At 29.5% G+C, this 17,451-nt stretch overlaps 2 protein-coding genes across 2 annotated transcripts; both read left to right on the forward strand.

The window, feature by feature from the left end:
* The first annotated feature begins 3,675 nt into the window (after positions 1-3,675).
* Positions 3,676-5,255, forward strand: LOC114163676 (uncharacterized). Its single transcript, XM_028047971.2, has 7 exons — positions 3,676-3,834; positions 3,967-4,234; positions 4,319-4,415; positions 4,514-4,635; positions 4,709-4,793; positions 4,878-5,010; positions 5,097-5,255. The coding sequence occupies exons 1-7, from the start codon at positions 3,676-3,678 to the stop codon at positions 5,253-5,255; spliced, it is 1,023 nt and encodes a 340-aa protein (XP_027903772.2).
* Positions 5,256-7,636: 2,381 nt separating this feature from the next.
* Positions 7,637-16,488, forward strand: LOC114163678 (uncharacterized). Its single transcript, XM_085666795.1, has 14 exons — positions 7,637-7,711; positions 8,302-8,415; positions 8,739-8,865; positions 10,606-10,734; positions 10,932-11,006; positions 11,108-11,179; positions 11,437-11,604; positions 11,701-11,796; positions 11,890-11,943; positions 12,026-12,464; positions 12,535-13,463; positions 13,541-13,865; positions 13,914-14,758; positions 14,828-16,488. Exons 1-14 carry the CDS (start codon positions 7,637-7,639, stop codon positions 16,486-16,488), a joined length of 5,109 nt encoding a protein of 1,702 aa, XP_085522921.1.
* The last annotated feature ends 963 nt before the right edge of the window (positions 16,489-17,451 follow it).

The following is a 17,451-nucleotide window of genomic DNA, read 5'->3' on the forward strand; positions in this document are numbered from 1 at the left end:
ATCCTTTTTAATCTTTAAAATTTTTAAATACGTTCATAAGACCACACATGAAAACGTTCTCCTTTACATAGGAAGGAATTTTGCAAATTAAAATATTTCTATGTAGTTCTAACCATGTGTTTGAACTCTGTGTATAATTTTACATTCTCTCAATCAAACTACCTTAGACACGTGTTTGTCAAATAGTTTTCCTCTAAATAATATTTTATGGGTAAATTAATATGTACAAATGTAGTGAATTGTGATGATTAGTTATGATTAATTTTTTCGATTCTTAGTGTCCTTTTGATTCGTTTTGCGACCTAGTCTTTAGCCTAATTAAAATGGTGAATTATAGGACAGAATCAGAAACTGTTAATGATAAATTAAATAAAGAATTTGTGCTCCCATCTAGAAGAAATTTAGATAAATGGTGCTAAATCTAAAGTTTTAGATGATTTGATAGAATTGGTCAAAAAGATGGTAAAAACGTACATGATGCAAGCATTGTGGACAATAATATAAATAAACACTTCATCCATGTTAAGTTATTTTTCAATGTGATTTGAAAAGGAAAAGAAAGGTTATAGAAGTGGGAAATTCATCAACTTTTTTTAATGCTATAATTTCAAATCGATGAATAGTTAAATTTGTAAGTCATGTATATATATATATATATATATATATATATATATATATATATATATATATATATATATATATATATATATATATATATATATATATATATATATATATATATATATATATATTTATAATACAATTCAAAGAATCACAAAAGGCAAAAAATTACACGTGTCATTTTCTCTGAATTTGTTCAATTTCAAAATTTTTTATTTTTTTACCTCTTAAGGTAATTTGGACACGTGTTATCTTCTTATCCCGTCTCAGCCATCTTTCTCGCGTTTCACCACACTCACTTTAATCATCTCTCTCGACTTCCTCTCTCTCTTCATTTTCTCTCTCTGTTTACGCACACTTCACTTCTCTCCTTCCTCAAACCCTTCACTTCCTCTCTCTCTTCACTTTCTCTCTCAAACCTTTACGCACTCTCCAGTTATCTCCTTCCTCAAACCCTAGCCACACCTCTGGCTCCGCCTCCAGCTCTCTGCCTCCTCCTCCACCTCAGTCGCTCTTATTCGCTCTTCCTCCACAAACGCGTCACCAAATAACGTTCTCCACCTCTCTTCACTTTCCCTCTGTGGAACCCTAACCTGTTTTACGCATTCTCCACTTCTACGCCATCGACCTCCCTTCCTTCTCAACTTCATTCGACCTTTTTGGCGCGTCCAACCATCTCGACGATTCTCTCGATTCGTACTGTTTTAGGGTTAACATCAATTTTTTTGCTTCTAACTAATTTTTTGGTTTGTTTTGTTTGTGTAGATGGTTTTTTTGCTTCAGACGCTCTTCCTGCACAAACGCGATCCACCTCTTTTCTTTCTGAACTTCATTCGACATTTTTGTTGTGTTCACGATTCTCTCGATTCGTACTGTTTTAGGGTTAACATCAATTTTTTTTGCTTCTAACTAATTTTTTGGTTTGTTTTGTTTGTGTAGATGGTTTTTTTGCTTCATTCGACATTTTTGTTGTGTCCACGATTCTCTTTCATGAAACCATGTCCTCTTTTGTGCCGCATGAAACACTCTCCATTGGAATCGCACTCTCCCCCTTTCTGCGTCATCAAACCCTAGCCAGCTCTCTTACGCCGCCTGAAACGCGATCCTCAAACCCTAATTTTTTGTTCTTAGACTCAGTGAATCCAAATTGCTTTACATCAATTTTTTTGTCTTCTAACTCTTTTTTTGGTTTGTTTTGTTTCTGTAGATTGTTTTTGTTCTTCTGTGCGCCCATCTCTCTCACGTCGCGTACAAACGCTCTCCATCGCTCTTTGGTAATAACTTTTATCTCTTCACTTTTAATTTGAAACCCTAATTTTTCATTTCTTACTCATATTTTTCTTTGTGTAGATTTTTTTTGTGGTTATGTACCTTTTGAAAACCTCTCGATTTCTCTGTTGAATCAGACTCAAACCCTACCATTTCAATCTGATATGTTGCCTATTGCATGTTTTATTGGTTTCTATTAACTGAGAAAGTTGCTTCACTTCTTAATCTTTTTTATTGTTAATATTTGCTCAAATTTGATGCGATTATACATCAACTTTAAAGAAATCCCACCATTTCAGGTTTGCTTAATTCGAACCCCAAAATTTGAGGTATATTTCATTTTTTTGTTAATTTTATATTTTATGTTACTTCATAAATCTGTTATGTTTTTGTAACTCATTTTTTTGTTTTTTTTTGTTTATGTAGGTTGTTTTTGGGTTCATTCCTTCATTAACTCTAATAAGATAACTTCATCCTGACGTCCACTACGTATTCCAGTTGCTGATCAAATTTCTTTTTCTCCACTGCTGAGGAGAATATGTTTTAATCAAAGGAATTCCTTTAATATGTTGTACTGTTTGATTGTTTAATTCATGTTTTTTTATTAAACATGTCTTTCTTTGTTATTGATTTTCTGATGTCTGATGAAGAAGTTTGAGCTTGATCTTATTGTCCCTCAACTTTAAATGCAGAATCTGTTGCCATTTTATTTCATAACATAATTTGTTGTTGATTCTTTATGAATTATTTATGAATTTGTTTTATTGATTTATTTTGTTGTTGTATCGTTCATTCAAAGATATTCCATATTACAGTTTTTAAAATCTATTTTTGTCGCCTATTTCATGTTTTATTGGTTTAATTCATGTTTTTTGATTAAACATGTCTTTCTTTGTTATTGATTTTCTGATGTCTGATGAAGAAGTTTGAGCTTGATCTTATTGTCCCTCAACTTTAAATGCAGAATCTGTTGCCATTTTATTTCATAACATAATTTGTTGTTGATTCTTTATGAATTATTTATGAATTTGTTTTATTGATTTATTTTGTTGTTGTATCGTTCATTCAAAGATATTCCATATTACAGTTTTTAAAATCTATTTTTGTCGCCTATTTCATGTTTTATTGGTTTCTATTAACTGAGAAACATGTCTTTCTTTGTTATTGATTTTGTGATGTCTGATGTTCTTTCTTTGATTCTTAATTGTTGTATCTTTGATTCAAAGATCTTCCATACTATAGTTTTAAAAATATATTTTTGTGGCCTATTGCATGTTGTTGATTAGTTATGAATATTGCATTCCCTTACTTTTTTCATTAGTGGTATATTGAAATCAGATCTTTATTTTCTATTTTCGTTGATTTGTCAACCTTTTCCAACATTTAAAGTTACTTTTTGTTTTCTTTTTGTACTGCTTTCTGCCATATTTCCTTTTATTGCACAACATTGAGCCATGTGAAAAACAGCTTTTGTTCTTTTTTGTGATCTTCGTATTTTTGTCAGTCACTTCTCCCAATTTTTACTCCATTTGTTTAACCTAAACCACACTTTGTGTGTTGTTTCAGTAAATATCTTTTTTCGTATCAAAATCTGATTTTGCTTTTGCAGATTGTTTCTAAATTTGTGAAATGAAGACCAGAGCATGCGTATGCTGTTGTTTTGTATTTATGATCTTCCAATCTATTCTTTTTATGTTTTTATGTTTTGTACAAATACATTTTTGCAGACCTTTCTTCATTCCTTACTCTACTCTGATTTCCCTCATTTTCCTCATTCCTTCAACCATGTCTGTTATCCAAAAACACACTCACTCTTTACAAGAACTAAACCCTGAGAAGGAGAGTTGGAATATCCTTTCAAGAATTGTAAGGTTATGGTTTGTTGAAGATTACACAAAAGGAAAAACTCCATTTTCCATGGAAATTGTTCTTCAAGACCAAGAGGTATCTTCCTTGAACTATAAACGGCTTTTATTTTTTGACTTTTCCTAAACTTTTTTTTACCCAAAAGTTTACATATGTTTTTGTAAGTTTAAATGTGCTTCTCTTTTTTCATTTATGAATCTTTTTTTTCAGGGTGTACTAATCCATGCATCTGTTAGACGCACATTGATATACAAATTCCAGTCTGAAATCAAAGAGGACAAGGTTTACAGCATCCAATCTTTCAGTGTTTCATGTAATGGTGGTTCTTATAGAACCACAAAACATGCCTATAAGATCAACTTCCAATTTGGAACCAAGGTTAATATGGTGCAAAGTACCTTAGTTCCGAAAACTACAACTTCATACACCCCTTTTTCAACCATCATAGCTGATGGTTTTGACACAGATTACTTAGTTAGTAAGTATGTTTTGCTTAATTTTTCTTCATTTTTTTGTATAACTTTTTGTTAATTTATTTTCTTTCTTTTTCCTCTTTTTGTAGATGTGATTGGGATGTTTACTGCTGTTGGAACAGAGAGGGAGCTAGAGAAAGCTGGTAAGAAAACCAAAATGAATGTCATCCTTATTGAAGCTGATGGGTAAGCAGATTTCATTTGTTTTTGTTCTTTATTGTTTTTTATTTTTCTTCATGTATTTCATATGCTTCTCTTTTGATGTTATTTTTAACATTCAATAGTTTGCAACTGGAGTGTACTTTATTTGGTCAATATGTTGATATGTTAAATGCATTTCTGGCCTCTGGAGAGGATCAACATGTTGTCATTGCTTTGCATTATTGCAAAGTGAAGACCTTCCAAGGTAACTAACATAAACCACATTATTACAGTTGTATTAATGAATAAAAATCTTTTTGACATTTTCTCTTTTGTAGATAAAGTTTCTATTCAAAACTGTATGAACTGTACCAAGATTATCTTTAACTGTGATGGTGAAGATGCAACCAAGTTGAAAAAAATGTAAGTCTATATACATAACATATATATTTGTTTATACATAGATATATGTATATCTTTGTAATATAAATTATTTTTTTAATGTAGGATGTGGGATAATACTGAATCTCCTTCTCAAGCTCTTACCCAACTTTCTGCTTCTTCTAAAGTTAGCTTAGAAGATGATTTCATTAAGCTGCATCCTAGGAGTTCAATTGAAGGTCTAAAAGATTTTAAGCAGGTCAAATATTTGTCTCTATGTTCCACATAAATTTTTTTATTTAATGAATATTTTTTTTTCATAATTTTATATTCTAAATTTTACAGGAAAGTACTTTTGTAGTAAAAGCTACTATCAAACATGTGCTAGATCATGATGATTGGTGGTATACAACATGTATCTGCAACAAAGCAGTTTATCCTGATTCCAAAATGTTTTTTTGTGAAAAGTGTAACAAGCATGTTATTAAGGTTACACCTAGGTAATATTTTCAATATTCACATAATGATTTTATTAATATAATATTAAGAAAACTTAATAATGTTCATAATGTCTTTATTGTTTTTTTTAGGTTTAAACTGAAACTTCGTGTAATTGATGCTACGGATTCTACAACTTTTGTTGTATTTGATCGTGATGCAAGTGCAATGTTGAAGAAATCATGCTCTGACATTCTTGACTTGCAAGACAAGGTTAAGTTTTTAATCTAATCATTTCTGCTTATATTGTTGACATTTAACTTAAATGTTTTATATAATTTTCAAATGAATTCACAATCAATTGTTTACTATTCTATATTTGGTACTTCGTTTGCACTTATTCTACTCATTATTGCTTTTACATTAATTTACATCATTTATATTAATTGCTTTTTTAATAGAACACTGCTGCTGGAGACTTGCCTAAAGAGTTTGAAGTCCTAATTGATAAGACCTATCTCTTCAAAGTTGAGTGCAAGAATGATTATAATACCAAATTTGAACAATCATTCAGAGTTAAAAAAGTTTGCATGGATGAAAAAGTAATTGAAAGCTTTTCTGATGTTGAAATTAAGTCTTTGGCAAGTTTATTTTTCTATTTTTTTTCAGGTGTTAGCCTAATTTTTTCTTAAATTTTATCATTATTAATATTTTATACAATTTTTAGGATCTATACTCTGCAAATGAAGAAGAAACCAAATTAAATGAGCCAACAAATCAAATCTCATCTGATTCCATTGCAGAGGTAGTTGAAGATTACAATTTAACTTATTTTGTAAAGCTTTGTATATTCTAATCTTTTTTTTTAGGATTTGTTGATCAAATTCACAGAAGAATCAAATGATCTTGAGACTCTAAGTGATCATTTGAACAATATAGTATCAAGCCATGTTCCTCCCGAAGAATCCTTGAAAAATAAAAATGTAATTGATGTTCAAATTCATGAGTTAACCCGCAAAGAATCATCTCATCTGGACAATCTTGATTTGGGTACTCAACCACCTGTTCCAGTACTTAAAAGACAAAGTCGATCTATGGTTCAAGAAAACAAGAAGATTCCAGTGAAGATGTTGAAGAAGAATATAAAGATTGAAAAGTGATAGACTTTATTTGGATTTTTATGTTTGTTATGTTATTTTTTGAAAAACATTTGCTGCTGTTATGTATTTGTACTCATGACCATTATTTTCTGTTTGTCTGTGGTTGTTATTTTGAAAACAATATTACTTCAACTATGTTTTAATTTAATTATGAATAGATTTCATGCTTATTTTTAATTTTGTACTCTATTTTTTCTTTCAAAATTTGCTAGCTGAATCAAAGTGTGTTGATATAATTTGACATTGTCAACACCATAATCATGCTAGCTACATTAAATTAATTAATTTCAGCATAGGTTTTTCCTTTTGTTTTGGTTTATAAAAAATCCTTTATTTTGAATATTTGTTTACCTTTTTTAAATAGATTTTTTTAAATTTATATACATTTTGTTGTATATGCTTATTTTTAAAATTTAGTATATATTGCTAGCCTAATGTCGAAGTTTTGATATTATTTTTAATGTCAACTACATTATGATGCTAGCTACATCAAATTCACTAAGTTTTTATCTATGTATATTTTTGAACTACATTATTGTTTTCGTAACATAAAAAAATTATTTCATGTTTTCAAAACCATGATTCCTTTATCAAACAGATTTATTAACAAATCAAAAAACATTTGTAACTTTTCATTTAAAGGATAAAAGTTGATTTTTATTTTTCTTAATCATTAAGTTTTGTTCTTTTATTAATTAGTTATCTTTTATTTTAATCTTTTATTATATTATTTTTATGTGCTATTACTCTGCCAACTTCTTATTTGTTTTTATTTATTAATTTATTAATTTATTAATTTATTAATTAATTAAAAAAATTTCATTTCTTCGTAATTTGTTTAAATTTATTTATACTTTCTCAAAATTAATTTTAAAATTTTTTTAAGTAGCAGTGAATTTAGAAAAACCCTTCTTTTATTCTTTTATTAATTACTTTTAATTAAAAGTCTTTTCATATCTATTTATTAACTTTTAATATTATCTTTTATTCTTTTATTAATTTTTTTATTCTGAATTCTTTATTATATTAATTTTATCTGTTATTACTCTTTCAAATTCTTATTTTTTTTTATTTATTTAAAAAATGTATATTATTTTTAAAGTTATTTTTACTTTCTCAAAATTAAATTAAAAATATTATTAAATATGATTCAATTTTCAAAAACCTTTCTCTTTAATTACAAGTCTTTTCAAATCTATATAACTGTCTGTTTTCCTATTTACTATCAAGTTTTATGTTTTTACAAAATCACTGAAAAAGAAAGGTCACTCCCCTACACTTGCTTCCATGGCTTCCTCTTTGAGTGTCACTGCCAGAAAAACTTTAGGAAGGTTCACCACGTATCATTTTGTTCATAATCAGGTACGTCTACTTCACAATAACTTAAAAAAATATTTGCTTTGATGTTTTTTTTTTTAAGTTTATACCGTACCACATTGCTTCGTCATCCATCCTAATCGTTCAAAAACATGTTTTTATGTGATCACTTTTTACACAATATTACTTATTCTCGATTTTCTTTATAAAAATTCAAACTTTCTGCAATAATCCTTCAAAGGTCGTTTTTTTCTATTTGTTTCCCATGCTTCATGTATGTTAAACTATATTTCCCTTCATCATCTATTCTCCAAATCTTACTTCATTTCATTTTTTGTTATGAAAATGTCATCTTTCTTCAATAATCGTTGAAATCAGTTAAAACTACTGTTTTTTATGCATTTATCATCTATGTCCACCTTTTTTGTCTTTCATAACACAACTTATATTTTTACTTTGTTTGAACTCTGACTTACTATTGGTTTCTTCTAAAGATGTCATCTTTTGTTTTTATCAGTTTTACATTACCCATGCATGTTTTTATTCCTGTATTTTAATAGTTATGCTTTCATCATCAGTTTCATATTTGTCTTATTCATCTTTTTGACCTTTCTATCTGTTTTTTGTCTCATTAGGAGTTTGGACATGTTGATCCAATATTTTTCGCTATTTTTGGTGAGGAATTAGGACCCGTTTGGCACTTGGAAGATATTGAAGGGAATCAACATCAGTTAAGCTTTAATATGGATGTGAATCATCCCGTTCTCACGGATGGTTGGTATAGCCTACGAGTTTTTTATAAACTGCAACATATCCATCAAATTGTATTTAGATATGTTGGCAATTCTACCTTCCACATCACTGTATTCCCCAACATGTCTACAATATCAACTGGTGCCAAATTTCTTTCAAACCTAATTCGGTTGCGAAAAAAACATCTGTTTAGAGTCAAATTGTCAAAATCTCAATGCAAAGAAAGCCATATGGTGAACTTATAATTTTATTATTTTGGTTTTATATTTTGTTTTCTTTATATATTTGTATTTGTGGTCTTATTTTGTTCTTTTTTCAGGACCTCCAATCTGACTTTGCAGATTACGTTCGTAAACGTAGATTGAGGAGGTTGGAATTGCAGGGACGTAACAACACCTTCATTGTTCAATGTAAACTTCTGCTCCGTAATACACCAAAGAAGTCAAGTAAGATTGGGAAGGGATGGAAGGACTTCTGCACATTCAATCGTTTGGAAGAAGGAGATATTCTGGTGTTTCTAGCGGACAAAAAAATGAAAAAGAAGAAGATCAAAGTATACGTCCACAAAGAATGCAATTTCTAATATTGCACTTTTCTTTTAGTTTACTATTTATATTATGTATGTTTTTTTGAAGAACTTTGAAAGTAGTTTGGTTTTATTTTGTTTGTAATAGTTTTAGCATCCTTTTTTTGTTGCTTCTAATAATTAGAAGCCATATCTAAAAGTATTTAACCGAATTTAATTATCGTCACGTTTTATATTTTAATTATTTTCGTAATACAAATTTTATTTAAGTAATGATTTTCTAAAACAAATTTACATTTCCGATACTATAAATAATTTGAAATGATTATGATAAGAATTCAAATATGTTAAAATATTTCATTGTTTTCCTTTTAAAAAAGTTTAGAAGTAATAATAAAGAAACCAACTTGATATTGTACAGTACTAATAATTGGGCATACTAACTGAATATAATTTTCAAAAGATTTTATTAATTTCTTTACAAATTTTTTTTTAATATTTGTTGCAAAATTTATTCAAATTTTTTTTTATTAATATAGTAACCATGAAAACTTTAAAACCCATTTGATTTTGAACTCTCTTACAAGTCTTTTAATTAAAATTTTATTTCTTCGAAATTTTTTTTCATTTCTAAACTTGAAAACAATAAAATTATTTTCTTTTGGCCTTTCTTTAGTAGTTGCATTTTACACTCAATATAGAAACAAATGTTTACTTGAATGGTTGACTATTACAAAGCAGAGTACTTTTGTGCTTGGCAAAAAAGGACATATATCACAGATCCACATTCTGAAATGAGGCTTTGCATTGTCTGCAAATCATCAATTTGGACTTTGCAGATCAAATCTTTTTCAAAAGGTACGCTTTTCCAAATTTTGATTTATTTGTTCAGTTCTGATATTTCCATATCAATGAAATGTTTGTTCTTTTTTGTCAAAACTTTGTACTGACAGTACTTGAATCATCAGGAAGAATGTTGGTTGAATACTAAAAATGTGCCTACATATACTAATAGGTTTTTTCTTCCTCTCTGCTTTACTTTCTTCACAGTGCATTGTTAATTGTTTTTGTTATTAGTTTTCTATTTGTAATTTTAAATCTTCCTCCAACATGTAATGAATTTGTAAAACACCATAATACCACAATACAATGCATAACTTCTGCACACTTTGAACATTATCACAACAAAATGGATTCAACAAATGGAAGAAGAAAAAGGATGAACATTATCCCACAAAATTTATCCAATACCTTGATGAAGTTCACAGGTTCAATATTTTTATGTTTCTCACATTGCATTTTTAAGTTTCTTCATTTTTTGGAGCTCATTTCATTCGTTTCTCATCCAATTAAATCTACATGTATGTTATTTTTTTTTTCTTATTTTCATTTCATTAACAAATGAGGACAAATCCAGTCCAACTGAAGCATTTCCTTTTCCAAATACTACACCTCTTTCTCATATAAGATATTGTGCTAATAATTTTTTCATTCACTATACATTTCATCCAACAAATTTATTATTGCATTCATTGTTCTCAAACTATTTTTCATTTCATTCACAAATCTGAATCCATTGATTGCACTAACACAAATCTTTATTAATGCATTCGTTTGACATGTATTCTTTTCTCATTGGACTTTTTAACTATTCTACCAGTATCCAAAGAAAATGTTACGCCAGATTCAAGTAGCAAAACCTACTTATCTCTCAATGAAGATACAGACGTGCAGAATAAAAGAATTCAATTTACTATTATAAAGCCACTTTCCGAGTTGACATATTGTGGTAAGTTTGTTTTTTAATTTATTTTTAATCCAAAATTCAGTACAAATGCTAGCACTGCATATTTATTAGTCTCATTATTCATCTTTAATGCATATTATACAATTAACACACATTGATATTAGATGACATCATTTCATAATTAATTGGTTTCATCTTTAAATTCATTTCATAATCCTTTTTTTAACTGCATTTTTCAGAACTTGAACAAAATAATGGGAAAGCTGCAAGAAGAAGAAGGAAACTTATTATAAATCACAAGTTGGCAGATAAAAGTAATTTCTTTCATATCTAATTCTTTATATATCTATTATTATGAAATCTTAAATTGAATTTCTTTCATAGTAAATTTTTCTATTACTACCTCTCTTATCAGAATCTCATGGTTCTACATCAATTGGATCTACCAATGCTCCAATTTTGCAAAACAACAACAGTAACAACAAAGGTACAAATGAAAAATATATTAATTTTTTTAATGCTTTTTTCTTAATATATTAGTGCTTTAATATATTTTACTATTTTTTGTTTTAAAATTGAGTTGTGCATACTGAAATTGAAGTTATTTTAGTTATTCAAATGTATACCACTAATATATTTTACTATTTAAAATTATATTTGAATGATAAATTAAATTAATAACAGAATTACAAAATCATATATATAAATAATATTTAGTTCATTAATTTATGGATGTACTTGCAGGTATTGTTCAATTTGATTGTCCTATTGGAAGAAGCAAAATCAATGTGTTTAATACAGAACTGTTACCTAAAGAAATTGTGGGTAGCAGCTCCAGTCATGCTTCACTAAATTCTTCTGCTTTTTCTGAAGTTGTCAATCCTTTTTATGTTCAACAACACCAAAGTCATGGTAATTTATAATATAAACAAAATTCATTTCATTACTTTAATTTCTGTAATTGTTAAAAATTCAGCTTCCTAATATTAATTTCAATTTTTGTTAAAGGTTTACAATTCTGTCAGCCTTCTCGGGAGCAGACTATTAGATCTATTTCGAAGATATTGGATTTTGACAATAATTCTGAAGAAGATGAAAATGATGGTAATCAATAATGGTTAATTTTAAATAATAAATACTTTGTGTTTGTTTATTTAAATTGTTTTTTAAATAATAAATACATTCTTCTTCTTTCAGATAACATAATTGGACATTTCAAATCTGATTTGTATTCAAAAGCTGAAATTCAAGGTGAAACAATACTTTTTAGTGTTTTGATATTTAAGTATAAATGTTATTTAATTACTGACATATATGTTTTCTATGTACTTAGGAAATGTTGATGTTGGGGAGTGTTCACTTGAGTGTCCCTATTGTCAAGCTCAACTGTGGTACGAAGAAAGATCTGATAAATGCAAAAGATTAAAACAAGTTGATTTCTCTCTTTGTTGTCAAAAGGGAAAAGTACAACTTCCATTGTTGAAGAAACCTCCACAATTGCTTCAAAAGTTGTTAAAAGGAGAAGACAGTACAAGCCAGAATTTCTTACATTACATAAGAAGTTACAACAACATGTTCTCATTTACATCCATTGGTGCTAAGATCCATTCCTCAATCAACGATGGATCAGGTCCTCCTCAATTTATTCTTAGTGGTCAAAATTACCATCGCATTGGAAGTTTATTGCCCGAAAAAGGATCAAATCCCAAATTTGCACAACTATATATTTATGACACAGAAAATGAAACAAGCAACAAAGTTAGTCACTTTGGGTATGTTTAAATAGTTTCTTTATGTTTTAGCCATCATTGGCATATAATTGACTAATATTTACTTTTTCAGGTCTGATAGTCAGCAATCCATATTTGATAAATCATTGATCGAAGAATTGAAGAAAATGATTGACAAACACAATGTACTTGCTCAAACATTCAGAAGAGTAAGAGATTTTATACATGATCATGAACAATCAGATTTTGGATTGAGGTTATTTAGACATCGCTTTAAGGATCCTAGAGTATATAATACACCAGTAGCAGATGAAGTGGCAGCATTGATTGTTGGTGATTTGAGCACCTTAGATGTAGGAAGGGACATCATTGTCAAGAAAGTTTCTGGTCAATTAACAAGACTACATGAAACACACACATGTTTCATTCCTCTTCAATATCCTTTGATTTTCCCATACGGAGAGGATGGTTATCAAGAGGATATTCCAATTAGAGATTGTCAAAAATATGGACAAAGTAGAAAAAGAATTCGCATTTCTTTACGAGAATTCATTGCTTTCAGAATACAAGAGAGAAAGGTGGAATTTGGTAATGTTGTAAATTCACGTAGATTGTTTCAACAGTTTTTAGTGGATACATACACCATGATTGAATCCCAAAGGTTGTCTTTTATACGAAATAATCAAAAACTCATTTGTTCACATATTCTGAATGGGTTACAAGAAGCTGTTAACAAAGGTGAAACTGATCCTTCTTCTATTGGTAAGCGTATTGTTCTTCCAGCTTCATTTACAGGTGGTATGAGATACATGTTCAATAATTGCCAAGATGCTATGGCAATTTGTAAGAGGTATGGCTATCCAGATTTGTTTATAACAATCACATATAATGTAAATTGGCCTGTAATTGTTGATTTTGTCAAATCAAGAGGATTAACTGCTTCAGATAGGCCAGACATAGTTTGCAGAGTTTTTAAAATGAAATTAGACCAAATGATGACAGATTTCAAGAAGAATCATTTCTTTGGCAAAGTCAATGCAGGTATACAATTTTAATTTTCTTAATTTATTTTTCTTTTCTGCCTATTGTTTTCTCTAATAATTATTTTACAAATTTAGGTATGTATACTGTTGAATTTCAGAAGAGAGGTCTGCCACATGCTCATATATTACTATGGTTGAGTGACTCTAACAAGTTAGAAAATGCAAAGCATATAGATCAAGTTATCTCTGTTGAACTTCCTCATCCAGATCTCTATCCTAAACTTTCAAAAGCTGTTCAAACATATATGATACATGGTCCTTGCGGAGCTGCTAGATTCAACTCGCCATGTATGAAAGAAGGTCGGTGTTCTAAATTTTTTCCTAAAAAATTTAGACATTCAACTACAATTGATGAAGATGGATATCCTGTATATAGACGTAGAGATGATGGTTTATTTGTGTTGAAAAATGGACATAAATTAGGTAATGCAAATGTGGTGCCGTATAGTCCTCTTTTGTTAATGCGTTATCAAACTCATGTTAATACAGAATATTGCAACAAATCCAACTCAATCAAGTATTTGTTCAAATATGTAAACAAAGGTCCTGATAGAGCAACAATTAAAATTACAGACAAGGAGAATGAATCTACAGAGATTCGTATTGTTGATGAGATAAAAAGATACTATGATTGTAGATATTTATCTGCATGTGAAGCAGTTTGGCGAATTTTTGGTTTTGATATCCATCATCGGTGGCCAGCTGTTCAACGATTAACTTTTCACTTACAAGATCAACAACCAGTTTTGTTTAAAGATGATGATCGAATTGATGATGTATTGCATAGGAATGAGAATATGAACACCATGTTCTTAGCTTGGTTTGAAGCTAACAAAAAATTTGAGGAAGGTAGAAACTTGACCTATGCTGAATTTCCAACAAAGTTTGTTTGGATGTCTCAACAAAAACAATGGAAACCAAGAAAGCAAGGTTATAGTATTGGTCGACTAACATATGTTCCTCCAGGATCAGGTGAATGCTACTACATGAGAATCTTACTAACAAAACAAAAAGGTTGTATTGATCATGATAGTATAAAGACAATTAATGGTAAAACATTCTCCACATACCAAGAGGCTTGCCAAGAATTAGGATTATTGGCAGATGACAAAGAATTCATTGATGCCATTAAAGAGGCTAGCCATCTTGCATCTGGAAATCAACTTAGAAGGTTATTTGTTGCTTTGTTAATCATGAATACAATGTCTAAGCCAAATGTTGTTTGGGATGCAACTTGGACTTTACTTGCAGATGGTATCCTATATCAAAAAAGAAAAGACTTGAACATACCAGGTACTAAATTCAATTATTCTACACTGTTTTTTCCATAATTAGGTATTAATTACATATTCTATTTTGTAGATTTTCAAATTGAAGAGCATGATTTACACAATCTTTGCTTACTAGAAGTACAAGAACTTCTAAATTCAAATGGGCGAGCTTTATCAGATTATAGTTGCCTTCCTCAACCTGATCTTTCAAATTCATTCAAATTTCAGAACAGGTTCATTGTTGATGAAATGAATTATGATAAAGAACAAATGGAGAAGCTACATCAATCTCTATTGCAGTCTGTCACTAATGAGCAACTACATGTTTATAACAGAATTATGACAGCAGTGAACTCAGAGGTAGGGAATTTCTTTTTCTTATATGGTTATGGTGGTACTGGAAAAACATATCTCTGGAAACTTTTGTCAGCTGCTATTAGAGCAAAGGGAATGATTGCCCTTAATGTAGCTTCAAGTGGCATTGCATCTTTATTGCTTCCTGGAGGTAAAACTGCTCATTCTACTTTTTGCATACCATTAGCAATCAATGATGAATCAACATGTAACATCAATCAAGGAAGTCTTCGTGCTAAACTATTGATGGAAGCAAAACTTATAATATGGGATGAAGCTCCTATGATGAATAAGCTATGCTTTCAAGCTTTTGATAGAACATTGAGAGACATTATGAGAGCTACGAATCAACATAATGCTGACAAACCATTTGGTGGAAAGGTGGTGGTCTTGGGCGGTGATTTTAGACAAATCTTGCCAGTAGTAAGAAAGGGATCAAGGTATGATATTGTGAACTCATCCATTAACTATTCTGATTTGTGGCAATATTGCACAGTTCTTAAGCTATCACAAAACATGAGGTTAAAGACTGCTACTTCAAATGAAAGTGCAAAAGATATAAAAGAATTTGCTGATTGGATTCTTAAAATTGGAGATGGAAATATGAATTTGAATGAAAGTGGTGAAGCCAACCTTTCAATACTAACAGATCTTCTAATTCAGGAAAGTGAAACACCTTTACTTTCTTTAGTCAAATTTGTTTATGGTGGTCTAATTGAAAATATCATGACTCCTGGATTCTTTGATGATGGTGCAATACTTTGCCCTACAATTGATAGTGTTGAACAAGTAAATGACTTCATTTTATGTTTGATTCCTGGTGAAGAAAAAGTTTATTTAAGTTCAGACACTCCTTGCCAATCTGATGATGATCAAGAAATTCAAGGTGAGTGGTTTACTCAAGAGTTTCTAAATGATATTAAATGTTCAGGAATTCCAAATCATAGGATTAAATTGAAAGTTGGCGTACCAATTATGCTTTTAAGAAACATTGATCAAGCAAATGGTTTGTGCAATGGTACAAGGTTGCAAGTTAATGATTTGGGAAAGAATGTTATCTCTGCTACAGTACTAACTGGCAAAAATGTTGGTGACAAAATATTCATACCAAGAATGAACTTGACACCTTCTGATTCCAGCATCCCGTTCAAATTTCAAAGGAGGCAATTTCCAATATCCTTATGCTTTGCGATGACAATAAACAAAAGCCAAGGTCAAACTCTTTCTAAAGTTGGACTTTATCTTCCTCGCCCAGTTTTTACTCATGGACAATTGTACGTAGCAGTTTCTAGAGTCACATCAAAGAAAGGACTAAAAATCTTAATTCTGGATGAAGATGGAAAAGTAACCACTACAACTACAAATGTGGTTTACAAAGAAATATTTGAAAATCTTTGATAAAGGTATACAAATTACTTTTATATAATTCTTACAATTTTTCAATTATTTTACATTTAACTGTATTTAATTTTTACCTTGCAGATTACAATTGGTGCAGATTACTTTATTTTTTGGGTCCATATACAAATTTTGGTGCACATTACAGTTCATGCAAATTAGAATTGTATAATATATAGTGATTGATAAATGTTTTCATACTTTCATTGTTTATAATTTTTTTTTCCAGGAGCTACTTCTTTGCATTCCAGTAATGCTTCTTATATATTAATACACTATTGTTTCTTCTATTAGTTATATATATATGTTGGTTTTCAATTGTTATTTGTTGCTTTACTCTATTTTCAACAATAAATATCTACATACATGTGCTTGGGTGTTACTGAATCCGAATTGACATAATTGCATTTCATTTGTTTAATTTTCTAAATGTTAAAGAATCTGAATTATATATTTTTGCTGTTACTTTACCTGTAACTTCTATACTTTATTTTATCTGTTACTTTACTGACAGTGAACAATAACAATTTTAAATTTGTTGTCACTGTTTGCACGTGACAATGTTCTCTATTCTGACTTAAAGTTTGTCATTCCTTCACAACTTTCACTTTACCATTTCATACACATCCTTCACTCAACACTACATTTCAACCTCCATTTCTCTGCAATTACAAAATTGGAAATGGACCAAAACCAACATCAGAGAACAATACTTTGGAAGTTCAACACCATCTACATATTCTCTAAGGTTTGTCTTCAATTTTAACACAATTAAAAATTTAGATCTATTACCCTGCATTGAGATCTTCTGTTCTATGTGCTTCGCAGTATTCTCTATTCATAACGTATGTACTGCACCTCTCACTTAGGTTTCTTTATTATTTGAATGTTCAGAATTTTTTCAATTTTTTTTTCTTTCTATTTATTTTTTTAAATAATTAATAATTCTGAATTCAATTTTTA

Source organism: Vigna unguiculata, chromosome 9, assembly GCF_037176805.1.
Source record: "Vigna unguiculata cultivar grain cowpea cultivar isolate G323 ecotype 2 chromosome 9, ASM3717680v1, whole genome shotgun sequence".
Classification (NCBI taxonomy): domain Eukaryota; kingdom Viridiplantae; phylum Streptophyta; class Magnoliopsida; order Fabales; family Fabaceae; genus Vigna; species Vigna unguiculata.

What these genes read in the sequence shown, in the direction of transcription:
- LOC114163676 (XM_028047971.2), top strand. Translation starts at nt 3,676, where the DNA reads ATGTCTGTTATCCAAAAACACACTCACTCTTTACAAGAACTAAACCCT. An exon ending in TGACACAGATTACTTAGTTA is followed by an intron (nt 4,235 to 4,318) that starts GTAAGTATGTTT and finishes CTCTTTTTGTAG; the next exon opens with ATGTGATTGGGATGTTTACT. An exon ending in GTCTAAAAGATTTTAAGCAG is followed by an intron (nt 5,011 to 5,096) that starts GTCAAATATTTG and finishes TAAATTTTACAG; the next exon opens with GAAAGTACTTTTGTAGTAAA.
- LOC114163678 (XM_085666795.1), top strand. Translation starts at nt 7,637, where the DNA reads ATGGCTTCCTCTTTGAGTGTCACTGCCAGAAAAACTTTAGGAAGGTTC. An exon ending in TAATACACCAAAGAAGTCAA is followed by an intron (nt 8,866 to 10,605) that starts GTAAGATTGGGA and finishes CTATTCTACCAG; the next exon opens with TATCCAAAGAAAATGTTACG. An exon ending in TCAACAACACCAAAGTCATG is followed by an intron (nt 11,605 to 11,700) that starts GTAATTTATAAT and finishes TTTTTGTTAAAG; the next exon opens with GTTTACAATTCTGTCAGCCT.